We start from the raw sequence: 19,988 nt of genomic DNA, 5'->3' as shown, positions 1-19,988 counted from the left end.
TTTGGTTTTGTTATATTTAGTGATATTTATCATTTTTTGTATACGGCGACAGATGACCCGTTATTGCAGTACTATGATTGATTTTCATTCATTCATTCTCTTTCCCCTTCCTGCATCTCTTTCTCAGCCTGACAATGCCTCTACCACCACCACCCCCCGTCATGCCAACAGTGCATTCAACCTTGCCCCTCTCCTGCCTCTCTCTCTCTCTCTCTCTCTCTCTCTCTCTTATTGCAAGAGACATTTTGGATATTTTCTTTCACATAATATTGTATATATTGTAAATTTGACATCATTTCCACACCACCCTTGAGGTATTTGTCTTGGCGTGCTTTTTTCTTAAGAGGTGTCCCCAATAGGCCTATTCCTCTATCTCTCACAGAAGGCAGAAAAACAGAAGAAAAAGAAGGAAGAGAAACATGAGGAAGAAAAGTGCGAAAAAGAGGATAGAAGAGTTATGATGTATCCTTATCAGATGTGAGAGTGATAGTGAAAGAATCAATGTAATGGTCAATCACCACATCTCTCTTTTCATCATCCTCTTGCAGTTTTTCTGCGTGCCTCACAGCATTCTTCCAGTTGTCTGCCGTGACGTTATTGAGTGACTCATGGACGAGTGGCTTCAGATCTGCAATTCTGAATGTATTCCTCTTTGACACATAGCCTTTAACTTGTGCCAAAATTAGCTCGATTGGGTTATATTGGCAGTGGTAAGGGGGTAGGCGTACAACCCTATGTCCATGTTCTGAGGCTGTCTTATCGATTACGTAGTTTGTATCGGCAGCTGCGATGTGGCGAGTCACAAGGTGCAGGAGTTACGTTTTGAGGAGACCGTTTGGCACTGTAACACCCTTCTTCTCCAGCCATTCTCGGATCTCCACTTTCTTGGTTGCAGTAGTTGGTGGTTTATCTATTATTCTGGAGTGATAGGATGCATTATCCATCACTATAACAGAAGATGATGGAATGTTGGGTAACAGTTGATTCTTAAACCACTTTTCAAAGGTGTCTGCATTCATCTGTTCATGATAGTCTCCTACATTCTTTGCTTGGAAAACAAGGGTTGCTCCAGGAACAAATCCATCTTTGGTTCCTGCGTGCAGCAAAATCAAGCGGGAACCCTTCCCTGTGGGCACCCTCACTCCCACGGCCTCTCTTGCATCTTTAGAGATTTTTTCAACTGCTCTTTCGCTAATCTTCTTTGCTGCAGCTGCACGAGAGATGACCTTTGATAGGCCTTGAAGAACTACTCCCTTCTCCTTCTCCTCCTGAAAATACTTCCTTACATTGAAGACAATTTCTTTAGCCTGGCTGTGTAGAGGCGAGGAATGGGCTGATTGAGCTGCCATGCTGTCTATGCAAAGGACATAAAGGAAGTGACACGAGGTCACCACCAGGAAGCTACAGTATGCTGTCAAGGCCACCGACTGGGTGTGGAAGTGTTGCCGCTCACGAGTGAATAATGTTTTTTTTTTTTTTTTACTTCGGTATTGGCATATGCCTACTATTTTGTCCTACATATTAGCTTATGATTATAAATGTGATTATTCCTCGCCCTTAATATTACGGTAAAAGCCAGTAAATCTGAGCATTTTTCCGTAGCAACACCTGTACAAGCTATGCTTGGGTCTACGGAGGGGTATGTACTTTACCTTAGGCCAGACTGGGTGTGGCAGTGTTGCCACTCACAAGCATTATATGAATTATTTCTTTTACTTTGGATATTGGCATATTTCTTCTTTTTTCAGGCTCATTATCTTATATCCATAACTGTCATATTATTACCCACCCTAAAACTATGCTAAAAACCATTAAAAGTGACTACAATTTCTTTTAGCAACACTGTACAATATGTATGCCATGTTTCTGTGGTACTGTATAAATATTTTATGCATAATAAGATTACTGTTGATTTATCCATCAAAATACACAAGTGTAAGTTTTATTCATCTGAATTTATCGAATTTCTGATGCCTTGTACATTAATAGCTTCCGTTTCACATCGCAAGTTGGGGAAACGTGGCACCATTGTACACAGGTGCGGGCCACACCACAGCCGCAAACTTACGCGAGTCCTACTATAGGTGGTACAGGAAAGTTTTTCTGCATCTCATTGACATGACGATGCTGAACACCTTTATCCTGTACAAGATGAAGGTAAAGCCACCCAAGTCCTTCTCCCTGAGGTTGTTCGCCAGGGCTTGTGTTCAGCAGCTAGTTGAGAGATATGGTAGGGTGACAGCAGCAGCTCCAAGGCACCATTCTGTTAGACTTTCTGACAGACTTGAGCAGAGGGCGTACATGGATTGGCACAGACTGGTGCAAATGCCTGCCACAACCAAGAGGAAGGCTGCGATCCGCAGGTGCCAGGTGTGTGCACATACCACCAGACACACACCTGAGCACAAACGCACCTTTTTGCAGTGCGCTGAGTGCCAGGTTCCCCTCTGCATTACCTGCCTCTTTGCTTACCACAGCCTGAAGCAGTTCTAAAAGTGCAAGTGGAAAATGTAAATGTGTAATAAATGTGTAAATAGCAAGTGAAAGCAGTGGATGTAAATATGATGGAACAGTGTAATATAGTTTTGTAAGTTACTGCAAGTGACAGTGCATAACATAGTGTAAGTAAAATAGAAGTGTAAATATTGAAAATACAATAGAAAATGTAAATAGAAATGTAAATAATTAGTAATATAAGAATATGAGTACAAATATTTGAAGTTATGACAGTGAAAGTGAAACCTTGGCTCTCTATGTATTTAACTGAAAGAGAAATTGAATGCCTACAGTGACAATAAACTACTATTACTGAAGGAAACTTATGGATAAATACTGCAGATATATATAAGTGTTATAAAGTAATAGGAGTATAAAGTGTGAGTGTTTTTATGAATAATAAATGACAGAATACCAGTGGGGAACAAGCGCAAGTGGAAAGCTTGTACACGCTCGTAATTTTCATTGCTTTCACATTTTTTTTTTTTTTTTGGAGTTTGGATTCCAAACTGTTTGAAAATCATAGAATAGTGTTTCTAGTGAGGTGTCGGGAAGTGTAAAGTGGAGACTTCATTACCCAAATTCAGAAGTCTCCACAAGTCCTACAGTACTCGACGAAGGCTCAACAAACATCCCAGGAGAAAGCTGAAGGTATGTGCCATATGCATATATATAATTATAATATTCTAGGAATAATAACTGATTTTTGGCAAATATTTTTAAAAAGTCAGTTGGAGCCCGAATATCCTCACGGGACATGCAAGGAGCGCAAAAACAACCCCACGGTGTAGAGATTAAAGGTGGCACCTCTTTGGTCCCGAATCAATCCTTTTCAGCTCTTCAACTCTCCCTCGTTTCTTTTTTCCTTGTGCTTGCTGTCCCTCTTTATTTCCTTCTCCCTTGTGCTACAAGGTCTTACTGGCTTAGCACAGTCTTCTCTCTTCTTATTTCAGTATAATATATTTGGTGAAATATAAAAGGTACTATGGTATGACAAATCTTAACTCGCGGCTAGGGTGGGGCACGAAGCTCTGTACAGTGTTGCCACGTTTTCCATATGCGTGATGCCCTCTCTCTCTCTCTCTCTCTCTCTCTCTCTCTCTCTCTCTCTCTCTCTCTCTCTCTCTCTCTCTCTCTCTCTCTCTCTCTCTCTCTCTCTCTCTCTCTCTCTCTCTCTCTCTCTCTCTCTCTCTGTCTCTCTCTCTCTTCTCTCTCTCTCTCTCTCTTTCTCTCTCTCTCTCTCTCTCTCTCTCTCTCTCTCTCTCTCCTGGAGGAGATTTGCGTAACCCTGGGGAATTTTGTTTCTTTTATGAGTGACATAAACTTATGATTTTATTTCTTTATTTTATATTATATCTAATTATATTTAAAAATATTTATTATTGTTTTACATTTGTTGCCAGATGACCTCGCTGGTGCGGCGCCATGATTTATTTTTATTCAATCACTCCTTCCTTCCTTCCTTCCTTCCCTCCCTTCCTCCATCTCTCCCTCAACACCTCCCTCAGACTGGGTCTGAGTGTTGCCACTCATGGGAACTAAATGTAATTTTTTTTAAAACTAAGAAATTGGCAAATTTTTACTTATATTCCTACACATTATGTTATAATCATAATTGTGACATTATTACCCACGCCAGATATACGGTAAAAGCCAATAAAGGTGACTACATTTTTTTTTAGCAACACTAAAAAATTTATGCCACATTTCTGTATTGCCGTGTAAATATTTTATGCACAATAAGTTTACTGTTCTTTCATATATTATAATACACACGTTAACATTGTATTCATTGGTGTTTATCGTATTTGTGATGCCTTTTACATATATAACAGCCATTTCACATCGCGGGTTTGAGAAGCGTGGCACTACTGTACAGAGGGTTGCGCCACACCCTAGCCGCCAGGTAAGATTTGTCATACCATAAAACAACAAATAGGTCATTATTAAACTACTGCCTTTTTTTTTTTTATGCAAGGAAGAAGGAACCAAAGGCCATGAGCCCGAAATAACAGTTCCCTCCAAGAGAAAAACAAAATACAATAGAGAGCCAAATTCAAGATCTGATCATTTTGAGATGCCTGGACACACTCAAAGACTGGAGATCATAGGCAGCAGGAAATACAGACAGAGGGAGACAGTTCCAGAGTTGACCTGTTGCATAAATGAAAGACTGGGAGTAACGGTTAACTCTTGCATTAGAGAGTTGGACATGAAAGGGATGAGCGTTTGCTGCTAGATGGGTGCTACGCTCCCATCGTAGAGGTGGAGGAATGCATGCAGACAGTTCAGAGGAGCAGTGACCATTAAAGTAGCGATAGAAAAGAGATAAAGATGCAACAGTGCGGCGAAGAGACAGAGGTTGAAGGGAGTCAGTAAGAGGAGGAGAGTTAATGAGACAAAAATCCTTTGACTCCACCCTATTGAGAAGAGCTGTATGTGGGGAGCCTCCCTAACATGAGAGTTGTACTCCACACAGGGGTGGATAAAGCCCATGTATAGAGTCAACAATTGTGCAGGGGTAAAGAAAGAATGGAGTCGGCTTAGATCACCCAATCTCTTGGAAGTAGATTTCACAAGAGATGTAATATGATCTTTCCAAGATAAGTCCCGAGTAAATGAAACCCCAAGCATGTTCAAGGATGATGCAGGATTAAGCTAAATATTATTAAACATTAGTGGGTATACCTGTGGAAGATTTTGTCAGCTTGATAGGTGTAAGAACTGAGCCTTACATGCATTAAAAACCAGATTATTTTTACCCCAGTCAGAGATACGAGCCAAGTCAGATATTAGGTGTGCCTTAGCCTCATCCCTTGTTTGTTGAAGTAACTGCTGAGATGGGCGTTGCGGGAACCGAATGGAAAGGTGAAGGGTGGAGTCATCAGCGTAGGAGTGGATAGGATTAGATGTACAGCTTAGAAGGTCATTGATGAATAAATGGAAGAGAGTTGGTGATAGGACAGAGCCCTGAGGAACACCGCTGTTGATAGATCTAGGAGAAGAACAATGGCCGTCTACAATAGTGGCTATAGAACGACCAGAAAGGAAGCTAGCTACGAAGGCACAGATAGAAGGATAGAAACCGTAAGAGGGCAGTTTGGAAATTAAAGATTTATACCAGACTTGATCGAAAGCCATTGAGATGTCAAGTGCAATGGCAAAGCTTTCGCCAAAGTCCCGAAAGGAGGATGACCAGGAGTCTGAAAGGTAGGTGAGAAGATCGTCAGTGGAGCGTCCCTGACGGAACCCGTACTGACGATCAGAAAGAAGGTTGTAATAGGAAAGATGCCTTAAAATCTTTCTATTGAGAATTGACTCGAAAACTTTTGAAATACAGGACGTTAAAGCAATTGGACGATATTTGGAGGGTTGGGAGTGGTCACCCTTCTTTGGGACTGGCTGAATGAGAGCAAACTTCCAGCAAGAAGGAAAGGTACAAGTTGACAGACAAAGGTGAAAGAGTTTACCTAGGCAGGGTATAAGCACAGAAGTACAGTTCTTGAGGACAACAGGAGGGACTCCATCAGACCCATATGCCTTGTTAGTATTGAGGCCAGTGATGGCAAAAAATACATCAGCTGAAGAAATTCTAATGTCAGCCATGAGGAAGTCACAGGGGGGAAGTGATGGAGGAACAGCACCGGAATCATTTAAGGTGGAATTAGTTGAGAAAGTCTGTGCGAAGAGATCTGCTTTATCAGTAGAAGAAATAGCTACAGAACCATCAGAGTAGAAAAGAGGAGGAAAGGATGGTGAGGTAAAGTTGTTAGAAAGATTTTTGGCTAGGTGCCAGAAGGAGTGGGAAGAATTCGAGTTGAAGAGTTGAGAGCATTTAGTATGGATGAAATTATTTTTAGCAGAGCAAAGAACAGACTTAGCATGATTCTGGGCAGAAACGTAAAGATGATGTGATTCAGGGGTGGGTTGGCTCTGGTACCATTTGTAGGCCCTCTCCTTGTTGTGGACAGCATTAGAACAAGCGTGATTAAACCAAGGCTTTCTTGCATTAGTCAAAGGATATGAGAAAGGAATGTATGCTTCCATGCCCGACAGAATAACCTCCGTAATGCGCAAGGCACACTCAGATGGCTCCCGGCCATGGAAGCAATAATCATTCCAGGGAAAATCAAAGAAGTACTGCCTGAGGGCCTCCCAATCCGCGGCTCCAAAATGCCACAGACGACGTTTCCCTGGAGGGTCCACAGGCCGTACCGGAGTGATAGGACAGGTTAAGGTGATAAGGTTGTGATCGGAGGAGCCCAACGGAGAGAAAAGATTAACAGTGTAAGCAGAAGGATTAGTTGTAAGGAAGAGGTCAAGTATGTTGGAGCTCTCTCCTAGGCGGTCTGGGATACGGGTATGGTACTGTACAAGCCTATGCATATTAACAGATATGTGTCACAGAGCATAATAACCCTTGAAACTGATGAAATGTATTACGGTGCCAATATACCTTCGTTAAAGAAAGCATTGCCGGTTCTCTTCGTTAGGGGTCAACATCTATTAATCTGATCCACTAGACTTCGTTTCACTGCTTCGAATATTATGAATAAACGAAACTACCAGGTGACATGCTGCTCTTCAGTGCTATGTTGCCAGTAACGTTTTACAGATTGCTGACGCTTAGTACTCTGTTATACTCCATGTTCGATCATTATATACTGTAGTACTCTCTATACATTGTTTCGTGCCACTTATTAGTTATTAACATTGATTTACGTATAATATGATGAGAATATCTGTTTCACCACCACTCAAAAGTTCAACCGATCACGTTCCATCTTACGCAGGCTCTAGGTTCTGAGCGATTCATTCATAAAAATACTTGGACTCACTACAGGGAACTGCCAGATTTCTCCATATACCCCAATATTTTTTCGCACTTTCTACTTGCTCAACTGTACAGTACACTGTCTAAAATAACTACGTCCACAATATGTATGAAACACTAAGATACAGTGAACAAAGCATATTGAGAAATGCATACCAACCCTCCCAAGACATTATGCGGGTTTTCGTTAAAATTATCGAAACAGTGGCACCCATCCTGGCAGATACTTTTTTTTTCATGCACTAGACTGTACATAGATGTGCTGTAGTTTTGATACTCTCCAAAGTGTTTCAGTTTAGTTTGGTGCTTTCTTGCTTTACAAAACAATATGGCAGCTAATTTTGAAAAATTTCATTAGATCATGCAATTGCGTTTTCTTATAAGCTCTCCAACGATGTGTGTAGATCCACTGAATTTTAATTCTTTCCGAAATAGCACTGTTTTGGTGCAATGTTTGGCACTCTTTGGTTTTATAAATAGTATGATGACCTTTGGAAAGTCCCGTAGGTAACAGCTATTACTTTTGCAAAAGCTTCCCAGTAGTGTTACCAGATCTACAGTTGCTTTACTAATGGGGTGCTTTGGAGCCGCCATTGAAGTGGTCGAGCCTGCCACTGACGGTGAACAGTCGCACTCTCATGAATCATTAATAATATATCTTTGTGTGGACTTATGATTCAAATTAATGTTTGTAATGTGTAGAGGAATTATTTTTTTCTCAAATAATTGAGAAGAAATGAAGGCAAACTACTTATTATTTTCATAGTAATACGTAAAAAATATTTATCCAGCTAGACTAGCATCAACTGAACTCCAAGATCCTCATTTATTTTGCATTAGTAGTCTTTTATTGTACTGAATGAGGTTGAGTTACATTACTCACTATTGGCTGGAACGAAATACTGGGAGTAGACTGTAGCACCAGTCGAGCAGGGCAGTACTCCCGAGGTGGATGGAAAGCTGATGACAGGGAGTGCTGGAGCTCCCGTTTCATCAGCCCTCAGGACTAGTTCCTGACCATCCCCCTTTGCTGAACTTTTTCAGTGTCTCAGTTACACAGAGAGTAGGCCAGCATGCTCTTCAGTACAAATTTCTCTATCTGTCTTCACCAAACTACATGCACAGTACACACTACACTTCCTATTCAAAATTTACCAAAATGGCGTCAATTCACCCAGCCTCGGAGTCCCCAGGGGGGGGGACCATAAATGCCCCCGCCATCTGCCCCTCTCCCGGTGACGACTCGAGGTGCCTGGAACCACTGTCTGACTCTCTTCTTCATTTCTGCAACATTCGCTGCCTTTCATCTAACTTTCGCTCTGTTGAGCACCACCTCTCCTCCTCTAAACCTCACCTTCTTTTTCTAACGGAGACTCAGCTGTCTGAGGCAACTGACAGCAAACCCTTTTCTGTATCCTCCTACTTTCTCTATACTCATTTCAAAGCCAAAGGTGGCTGTTGTGTATACATACGCAACGACTTATCTTGCTCTCGTGTTCCTGAACTTGATTCTTCTGAATTCTCCACTCTCTGGCTTCGGCTTTCCTGTCATTCTCTGACTAAATATATCTGTGCTGTTTACTTATCCCCTAATTCTACTGACTATCAAAAATTCTTCGACTATCTTACTTCTACGATGGAACACATTCTGTCCATTTCTCCTTTCTCTGAAATCTCCATTCTTGGAGATTTCAATATTCACCACCACCTTTGGCTCTCCTCTCCTTTCACGGATCCACCTGGTGAACAAGCCTACATCTTTTCTATCCTTAATGACCTAGAGCAGCTTGTACAGCACCCTACCCGTATCCCTGACCGCCTTGGAGAGAGCTCCAACATACTTGACCTCTTCCTCACAACTAATCCTTCTGCTTACTCTGTTAATCTTTTCTCTCCGTTGGGCTCCTCCGATCACAACCTTATTACCTTAACCTGTCCTATCGCTCCAGTACGGCCTGCGGACCCTCCAGGGAAACGTCGTCTCTGGCATTTTGGAGCTGCGGACTGGGAGGCCCTCAGGCAGTACTTCTTTGATTTTCCCTGGAATGATTATTGCTTCCATGGCCGTGAGCCATCTGAGTGTGCCATGCGCATTACGGAGGTTATTCTCTCAGGCATGGAAGCATACATTCCTTTCTCATATCCTTTGACTAATGCAAGAAAGCCTTGGTTTAATCACGCTTGTTCTAATGCTGTCCGCAACAAGGACAAGGCCTACAAAAGGTACCGGAGCCAACCCACCCCTGAATCACATAATCTTTACGTTTCTGCCCGGAATCGTGCTAAGTCTGTTCTTCGCTCTACTAAAAATAATTTCATCCATACTAAATGCTCTCAACTCTCCAACTCGAATTCTTCCCGCTCCTTCTGGCACCTTGCCAAAAATCTTTCTAACAACTTTACCTCATCATCCTTCCCTCCTCTTTTCTACTCTGATGGTTCTGTAGCTATTTCTTCTACTGATAAAGCAGATCTCTTCACACAGACTTTCTCCTCCAATTCCACCTTAGATGATTCCGGTGCTGTTCCTCCATCACTTCCCCCCTGTGACTTCCTCATGGCTGACATTAAAATTTCTTCAGTTGATGTATTTTCTGCCATTACTGGCCTCAGTACTAACAAGACATATGGGCCTGATGGGGTCCCTCCTGTTGTTCTCAAAAACTGTGCTTCTGTGCTTACACCCTGCCTAGGCAAACTATTTCGCCTTTGTCTGTCAACTTGTACCTTTCCTTTTTGCTGGAAGTTTGCTCTCATTCAGCCAGTCCCAAAGAAGGGTGACCACTCCCAACCCTCCAACTATCGTCCAATTGCTTTAACGTCCTGTATTTCAAAAGTTTTCGAGTCAATTATTAATAAAAAAATTTTAAGGCATCTTTCCTATCACAACCTTCTTTCCGATCGTCAGTATGGGTTCCGTCAGGGACGCTCCACTGGCGATCTTCTCACCTACCTTTCAGACTCCTGGTCATCCTCCTTTCGGGACTTTGGCGAAAGCTTTGCCATTGCACTTGACATCTCAAAGGCTTTCGATCGAGTCTGGCATAAATCTTTAATTTCCAAACTGCCCTCCTACGGTTTCTATCCTTCTATCTGTACCTTCATCGCTAGCTTCCTTTCTGGTCGTTCTATAGCTGCTGTCGTAGACGGCCATCGTTCTTCTCCTAGATCTATCAACAGTGGTGTTCCTCAGGGCTCTGTCCTATCTCCAACTCTCTTCCTTTTATTCATCAATGATCTTCTAAGCTGTACATCTAACCCTATCCACTCATACGCTGATGACTCCACCCTTCACCTTTCTATTCGGTTCCCGCAACGCCCATCTCAACAGTTACTTCAAGAAACAAGGGATGAGGCTATGGCACACCTAATGTCTGACTTGGCTCATATCTCTGACTGGGGTAAAAATAATATGGTTGTCTTTAATGCTTCTAAGACTCAGTTCTTACACCTATCAACCCGACAAAATCTTCCACAGGTATACCCACTAATGTTTAATAATATTCAGATTAATCCTGCATCATCCTTGAACATGCTTGGGGTTTCATTTACTCGGGACTTATCTTGGAAAGATCATATTACATCTCTTGTAAAATCTGCTTCCAAGAGATTGGGTGTGCTAAGCCGACTCCGCTCTTTCTTTACCCCTGCACAATTGTTGACTCTATACAGGGGTTTTATCCGCCCCAGTGTGGAATACAACTCTCATGTGTGGGGAGGCTCCCCACATACAGCTCTTCTCAATAGGGTGGAGTCAAAGGCTTTTCGTCTCATTAACTCTCCTCCTCTTACTGACTCCCTTCAACCTCTGTCTCTTCGCCACACTGTTGCATCTTTATCTCTTTTCTATCGCTACTTTAATGGTCACTGCTCCTCTGAACTGTCTGCTTGCATTCCTCCACCTCTACGACGGGCGCGTAGCACCCGTCTGGCAGCAAACTCTCATCCCTTTTCTGTCCAACTCTCTAATGCAAGAGTTAACCGTTACTCCCAGTCTTTCATTCATGCAACAGGTCAGCTCTGGAACTGTCTCCCTCTGTCTGTATTTCCTCCTGCCTATGATCTCCAGTCTTTCAAACGCAGTGTGTCCAGGCATCTCAAAATGATCGGATCTTGAATTTGGCTGTCTATTGTATTTTGTTTTTCTCTTGGAGGGAACTGTTACTGCGGGCTCATGGCCTTTGGTTCCTTCTTCCTCGCATAAAAAAAAAAAAAAAATTGCCCTCTTCAAGTCGATTACTAGCCAATATAAGTAAAAAATCGGTACGACGCTCGTAACATCCCAAATATCCAAGTGGCGCATGCGCATTGAAGGCACAGTCCCAGGGACAAGATAGACTCTGCTTTTGTTTACTAATATTGCGGCACCCAAGATTTTGTCATATTCACATTTGAGGACATCAAGATAATTTCAGAAAGGCTGTCTTAGATAAATATTTTTACAGATCAGCTTCTAACTAACTGCTCTATGCTGCAAGATATTACCAAATTCTTCTGTTCCTGTGCTTTCATTTCACCAAAGATTTTGTGTGCATGTGGGACAAGGGGGATGTTATTGATAGTGAGGTGTGAGTTATGACTGTGTTCTACCATAAAAGAGGCCATTCTGAGTCTTTTTGTAGTACACCAGTCATGAAGTGTGTGTGGGAGTGTTAAGTCATCTGGGTAGGAAGCAGTGTGTACTTTGTGAGTGAAAGTGAAAAGCACATATTTTTATATATATATATATACATATATTTTTCTATATATACTTATTATAGAGAATATATTCTATTCTGGATTGATTAGCCACTTTGAGAAATATATACATACTGTATATGACACTATATTATCCAAATTGTTTATTTTGTAATTTCATCATTCATAATCTGAGGAAATTGATGGCCACCCCTATTAATGCACAGGGGAACACAACAGTACGATCCTGATATCTCAGATTCTCAGCGTGCGTCCTCTCGTCTTCAGTCCAACCTTCCGACCTCTCTCAGAGGCTCAGAGCAAGCAAAAAATGACTGTTGACCGTTCCTGGATTTGGGACGGTTTGTCGAAATCGATGACTGAAGGCGAATTTAGGCATTAATAAATTTAAGTTAGTAAATCGTCTCAGAGGAGGAAAATATGACTTTCCTCATTGAAACCATATATTAAGAGATACAAATCTACTCATTTCTAAAGAATTAACATAGAAAACATTAAATTATAAGGGATGAATGAGCTGACTAGTTGCTAGACTTGCCAGATTAGAATATTTTTACCTTTTTGTATGACTCATACAAATGAATAAGCTCTTGTTGTGTGTATTCATTGGAGAGTGTAAGTGGTTTTGTAAGTAGGAATGAGATTAATCCTATCACAAGTGCACACAAACAAATGCAGCATATGATTCATGAGCATGCGTGTTCTACGACGTCTGTGGCAGGCTCGACCATGACGATTGTCAATTGTCTTCCACCCCATAAAGCACCCTTCGATTTGGCTTTTTTTTTTTTTTTTCGGCAATTTGATGGCAGATTTTAAGTCACTTAGGTACCACCTATAACTTTTTCATAAGCTTTCCAAGAATGTGGCTAGATCGTTGTTGCTCTGATAGTTTTCCAAATAACAGGCTTTTGTTCTCAGCTTATCTTTTTTTGTGGGGGGGGGGGGAGGGGGACCTATTCAGCAATATGGTGGCGAACTTTGAGAAGTCACAATTAACACCTATTATTTTTCACAAACTTTCGAATGATGAGTACATCCGCTGAAGGTTTAATAGTTTCCAAAATAAGAGGTTTTGAGCCGTGCTTTACTATCCTGTCTAATAGTGTTCATGCTTGCTCACTCAAAACGGAGCTATTTAAAATACAGAACAGTAATGTTCACTACACACATTTAAGGCACCACAAATAGTGTAGAATCGTTTAACTCTTTACTTACTAGGGATTTCTCGACTGAACAAAGCAGACTGGTGCTAGTCAGCATAAAATGCTTAAGTGTACTATCACAAACAAACGTTTGCCAGCATCGCCCTTCCATATATCACATTTCTGTCAGAACATCTGAGAGTATAATATCGCCTTCACACAAATATTTTTGCAACACCTTCCATCGCCATAGCCGGCAGGGAAGTGTCTGTGAACTTCGATCGTGACTGTGCGTGTAAGAGTGGAAAGTTAAAATAAGTTATTGGCGTTCACTACTCTGATTAAACGTACAGTATTATGCCATCCTGTGCAGTTGGCTGATATTGATGCAAACCTAGAACTTTTGAGAAAAGCCAGTTCAGTAACCATTACTTTTCTGAAAGTAAGTCCGTTATCTGTCTGTCTATCTGTCTATTGCCAGACGCCTTAATCCCGTAAGAGGTGGCCACAAACAATTGAATTTGATACATTTATTGAGATACACATCACATATAAGAATAGTAGTTGTACAATATCTCAAAAGGAAGATGATACTTAGGTAGTCATCTTCCCGAGCCTATTAAAGTATTATATTAGATTACAATATACGTGTGATTGGTCAATAATTTTAAAGTGGACTAATTAGTAATCTTATATACAGTAATACATGTATTAAACTGTACAGTGAGGATAAAGAGTGCTGTTGTATGTAGTTACATGGAATTTGTTTGAACATACTGATATATACCATATGTACAGTATATACATATTCACGTACACAAGATCGGTGAATGGAATAGGAAACAGAGGTCACAAACAGTAATACATTTGTGCACACATAAAACTTGTACATGGTGATCTACATATACATCCAGGAAAAGCGCATTGTAAAATTATACAAGTGTGAGGCTACAGAGTGTGGACGCGGGAGAGGGAGGGTGCGGCGACCGGAGTCCCCAGATTATGGGGGAAGGGTTGGGATTAGCAGGTCACCACCAAACCTTACCCCCTCCCCTGGGTCCCCCAACCACCAACCGCCACCACACCGCTCCCACGCTGTGCCCTTGGTGTATAGAATACTGTACATATTAGTTTAAAATGTTGTACTTTGTTTAATTTATGTTATTTCAATAAAATCAATAACTCATTCGATTCAGGTCAAGATTACAATATATTCCTTAAATTCTTGCACTTAGCAACTCTGATAATTTGTTGTTTATCATCCATACAATTTGCTCAGAAACAGAACATAATTGGTGGTTCCTAAATTGTGCCAGTGAGGGGCAGTGGAGCACATAGTGTTGTAGTGTGTGAGCATCGGGCTGGGCACACAGTTTACACCGTCTCCCAGCCTCGGTACCTGCCACACCCAACTGCCAGTAATATTTGTAGCCTAATTTAAATCTGATATATACACTGTCTTTCCATTTAGCACACTGTCTGCCATAAATATAGGTGGTGTTATTGGCAACTTGTACATAGTGTCTGAAGGTTGCACTAGCATTATATATGGCTATTTGTTTCTCTTTGTCTCTTTCTAGTTGTTGGCACGCCACAAAAAAAATCTCCGCCATGTCGCCCTGTCCCCCCCTATTTCACTCCCCCGCTCACAGCTCACCCACCCACCCTCTCATATACCTCTCCACTCCATCCCTCCATCTCATCCTTGGCCTCTCCCTCCCTCTCCTCCGCTCCACTTCACTCACATACAATCTCCTCGTCAGCCTTTCGCTCTCCATCCTGTCCAAATGGCCATCCCACCTCAGTGTGTTTCTCCTAACGCATCTTATTACATCCACATCCACACCATAACGCTCCTTCACTTCCTTATTTGACAGTCTGTCTCTGTATGTGACTCCACATGCAAATTTCAAATAACTCATTTCCACTGCTCTCACTCTTGGCTTGTGTCCCTCCAACAAGGTCCAAGCTTCACTTCCATGCGTTATAGTTGGTATCTCAAAACTGTCATGCAGTAACTTTTTCACTTCCATGCTCACTTTCCTGTTTCTTGTCACTGCTTTCAGAGAACCAGCAACCTTGTTGTACCCTTTCAAGCACTTAATCCTCTAAACATCCATCCTTACTCATCACACTACCCAAGTACTTAAACGCACTCACATTTTCCATTTCCTCCACATCCAGCATCACTATACATTCAGTGACTTTATTTCTTTCAACACCATAACTTTATCCTTCCCTACATTTACCTTTAAATTCTGTTTCTTACACACTCTCCCAGACTCATTCACCATGCATTGCAGCTCCCCTTCGTCTTCACTTAAAAACAATTATCATCTGCAAACAACAGTACAAGGAGTTTCCACACCCTGCCATCTCCCATTAGGGCCACTCCAACATCCACTGCCCTACTTTGTATCTCTTTTATTACCCCATCCATTCACAGATTGAACACCCATGGAGAATGACACATCCCTGTTTCAATCTAACCTTCAAATAGAAAAACTCTCTAAGTTCATTGTCCACACGCACTGCAGCCTTAGCACCCCTCTACATACTCTTCACTGTATTCAGCAACTTCCCATTTACTCCATATATTCTGAATACTTTCCACAATCCTTGTCTATCCACCTTGTCATATGCTTTCTCCAAATCCATGAAGGCCGCATACAATTTCTTTCCCTTCTCTAGAAACTTTTCCACTAAAGACCTATGAATGAATATCTGATCTACACAACCTTTTCCCTTCCTAAGAGGCCGTTGTAACTTTAATAATTTCGGAAATAGCTTACACTGGTATTTGGGGGCTTCTTCAGCAATGTGGTGGCAGATTTTGAGAAAAGACATTTAAGTAAGACCTATTACGTTTCGCATAAGCATTCCAACAATGTGCGTACTCGTAGATCCACTGTCGCTTTAATAGTTTCCGAGATAACTCAGTTTTATACTCAATCAGGTACTTGTTTGGCCTTTTTCAGTAGTATGGTGGTGAATTTTCAGAACAGTAACTTAAGTTACATTATTTTTGTTAAACTTTTACAGTAATTTACTTTTTCATAAACTTTCCAACAGTGTGTGTTGATCCTCTTAATAGTTTTCAAGATAACTCAGTTTTGGTGCTGTGCTCAACCACCCAACTACATGTAGTACAGCAAGTTTGTGTGTGTGTGTGTGTGTGTGTGTGTGTGTGTGTGTGTGTGTGTGTGTGTGTCTGTCTGTCTGTCTGTCTGTCTGTCTGTCTGTCTGTCTGACTCTGGGCATAGGCTTTACAGCCTGCTCCCAAGGCCCGGTAGTCCTCCTCCATACCATACACCTCTACATATCACCACTCGCTTGCTTTGCTCACTTGCCCAAACAATAGCCTAAATGTATTTACACTTTTTTTTTTTTAGATTCTTGCTGGAGGAGGAGAGCCTGCCTGACGACCACCCTGTAGTGCTGGGTCTGGCAGCTCACCTCACGCGTCAACACGCACACGTCGAGCTCTCTAAACTGTCACAGCAGCTCTTAGCAGGCCCCACTTCACACACTCCGCTCACTGCTGCTTTTAATGCTGGATACGAGGTGACTTTGATTGAGGAAGATGGAGAAGGGGAGGAAGATGATGAAGATCTTATTCTCTTAGACGAGGAGATGGAGGACTTAGCAACTGGGAGTGAGAGTGAAGGCGAAGTAGTGATGGCAGAACCCGAGCTTCACAGACAGCTTCTGCGGCTGGTGTATCAAGGCTGTGACCTCTTTGCTGCCCCACACGTCACCCACTTCGTTCCACCTGGACAAACCGCAACCTCCACACACCCAGGCGTTGCTCTTCGTCCCTGACCTCACTTTCCATTGACACTCTAGTCCAGCGAAATATCATATCGACATCATAACATAAAATAATATATTGCTCTCATACGGTCAGGGAGAAAAGTCCACATACTGTTTTACTACATCTAGCCTACATAACACTTTGATCATCTTGGTGAATTTCGTCACATCAAAGATAATCATCTTTGGACTGACAAACATACCAAGTTTCTCTGAGTTTAGGTATATGAGCCACCAGGGAATGAAAACTAGAGGACGTGAATTATTAGGTGAACGTTAGTTCCCAACACTGGATGTAATCGGAGATTGTTTAATTCGGTAAGAATAATGAAATAAAATATATAGGAAAAAATTCTGCTTAAAGTATATATAAATATTATTACCTCAAGGTAATCTGAGGGGCTGTTGTCCTGAGTTCCTGGATGGCCATGACCATTCGTGCGATTCAAATCGAGCAGCAACGAAAAAAGTTGTAAGCTATAAAGCGGCAACGAAAAATGAAAGTTCGAAGTAATGACGGGAATGTAACATACCCGGTATATCTCACTGCAAGTGGCACAAGCGACTAAAGTCTGAAAAAAGTACGTGAAGAGTACTTTAGCATATCATTCAATGCACAGTTATCATCGCAGTGTTTGCAGTGACAATATGCGCCATATACCCTCAACCAAAGTAAATTGTATTTTACTATAGAGAGGTATGATGCACTGACGGAGATGGTGTCGGGCCTGAGATAGATGAGGTAAATGACAGGGAAGATGGGGTACGTGCAAGATAATCAGGTAACTAAATGAATTAATGATTTATATTGTCATTGCGATCTCAGTGTGGAGCTTTTAACATGCAGTTCATAACACTAAGGTGACCTACATTTTGTACTTAAATGCTGTGTATGTGGTTGATCTATGATATATCATTAGTCATTAATGTCTGTGCTGTGAGGTAGGTACTAGTAGCAAAACTGTACGTATTATTATATGTATAAATTGTCGACTTATGTTCGAATCGTGTCAGAAAAAAATATTTACAAAGAATTAGTGTCTAGTAGCTTCGGAAGAAGATGCTGTTTTTATTATCGGCAGTTTATACGATTGTTCCATTTTACAGTCAGGCACTGAAGTTGGCGTACTGGGTCTACCTCACTTTCCTTCAAGTGCGTCATGTCAGTTAACATTATCTATGGGCAGAGAAGCATACCAATTCTTTCTAAGCTTGGGAATATGAGCCAGTAGAGCGAAGTGACAAGTATAGGAGATGAAATACTATGCGAACTTTTGTTTCTGATTGTACCCTCATTGCACCAAACACACGTCTCCTGAACCGTTCCTCACTTCTCACTTACTGGCCCTCACCAACTCAGACTTTATCTAGTTCCTTCCCCGGATTCATTCTTCAGTTCGTCATAAGTCACTATATTCATTCTGTATCCAGACAGCCTGACTCGGTCCTCACCTGACTCACACTACACTTCATCTGATATCAGCCTTACCCTTTGATTACAGTGCTGTCTTTGTATCTTATACTTTTTGCCAACAGACGATTTTAATCAGGAGACTTTTCAAGATAGGGGCGTTAGGTACAACCTTGTAGTAGTGAAGGAAATAGTGCAGGCTAGCCTGTACTGTATATAATTCCTCCAGTACGAAAATCTCTCCTGACCTGAATAAAAGTGCAAGAATAAGTAAAAATATATATCACTACATAACTACCCATCAGACACAAGGAGTGTTCATTCAGAATCTCTCTCTCTCTCTCTCTCTCTCTCTCTCTCTCTCTCTCTCTCTCTCTCTCTCTCTGTATATATATATATATATATATATATATATATATATATATATATATATATATATATACAGAGAAAGAGGGACGCAGTCGCCTGTGTCGCAATGAACTCCATCTTAAAATCCAGTTGTTTCGACATACCGTACTGTTTGTCATCATCAGTTGCTAAAACATGAGAAAAAATTCATCCAAGTTACATCAGGACTCAAACAAACTCTAAACCACTTCATTTTATTATTATTATTATTATTATTATTATTCTTGCAACCACATACTATTACATCCAGTTTAGGACTGACCTTTAGTAGCTTTTGATGTTGTTGATCAATCTCAGTCTGCCTGGCTGAGTAAATCCATCAATCGCAGGCAAGCAGCCTCCTCTGAAGGCTTGTCCCGTGTAGTGAATCGATGTTTCATTGCGGCTGACAGTTCCTCACCACAGCGAGGCGCAGGGAATAGTTTGGAGATTTGATTCCTTGATGGATCCTGATTAGCGTCTCTCCCTCCAGTCTACAGGGGCACCATATCAGGTTCCACTTTACCCCGTAATTTGGCTATATGGTTACCACCCAACGCTGTAAAATAAATGGTTTCCTGGGTTACAGGCAGTCATTAGACTTGTCACCCAATGTTGAGCAACCTGAAGTGGAAAGAAGAGTCATAAAAAGTGACAGGAAGTAAAGGGAGAAGTAGGAAGAGAGGAGAACAGACACAGAATGAGGTAGTGGAAGGAAGAAGTAGGCAGCACTGCATCAAGTGAATCGGTGATGGTCGCCACTACCTACCACCTACCTTTTGTGCTGAAGTGGTTAATGAGGGCCGAGTCTAACTCCTCCAGTTCGAACTCTCCCCAAGCTGGATAAAATCGTTTGGTCGTAGCAGTAACAGAATATAAAATGTCAAACACAGAGAATGAAAGTAATGCTAGTACCTTTACGTAAATTATGTGAATGAAAAGGACCCATTTAATATGTGTTTTATTATCATGTACTGTACATTTGCTGATTTTTTTTTCCTTGTATACTTTAGCCACCAACGACGAAAATATGTCGAAAGGCCTGGAATAAAGATATTGTTCATTACGACCTTACACATAGTTATGATTTTATTTTGACATTCACTTTGTTTGACCGGTTTGCCCGTTATGTGGGAGCTGACGACCTATAACTCAACATTCACTTAATCTCCATACTTGACTCAGATTAGACTAGACTAAACCG

At 41.5% G+C, this 19,988-nt stretch overlaps 1 protein-coding gene across 1 annotated transcript in view; it reads left to right on the top strand.

Moving 5' to 3' along the window:
• Positions 1-16,995, top strand: part of LOC145393791 (uncharacterized) — a 72,985-nt gene extending 55,990 nt beyond the window's left edge. Inside the window, exon 3 of the mRNA XM_080267838.1 lies at positions 16,566-16,995. Coding sequence (XP_080123964.1) covers positions 16,566-16,995 — 430 coding nt within the window. The remainder of the gene's footprint in view (positions 1-16,565) is intronic.
• Positions 16,996-19,988: the final 2,993 nt, after the last annotated feature.

This window comes from Coenobita brevimanus, chromosome 25 (assembly GCF_032717465.1).
Source record: "Coenobita brevimanus isolate Jiangsu-jjx chromosome 25, ASM3271746v2, whole genome shotgun sequence".
Lineage (NCBI taxonomy): Eukaryota > Metazoa > Arthropoda > Malacostraca > Decapoda > Coenobitidae > Coenobita > Coenobita brevimanus.
This window is presented reverse-complemented; position numbering and strand designations above follow the sequence as displayed.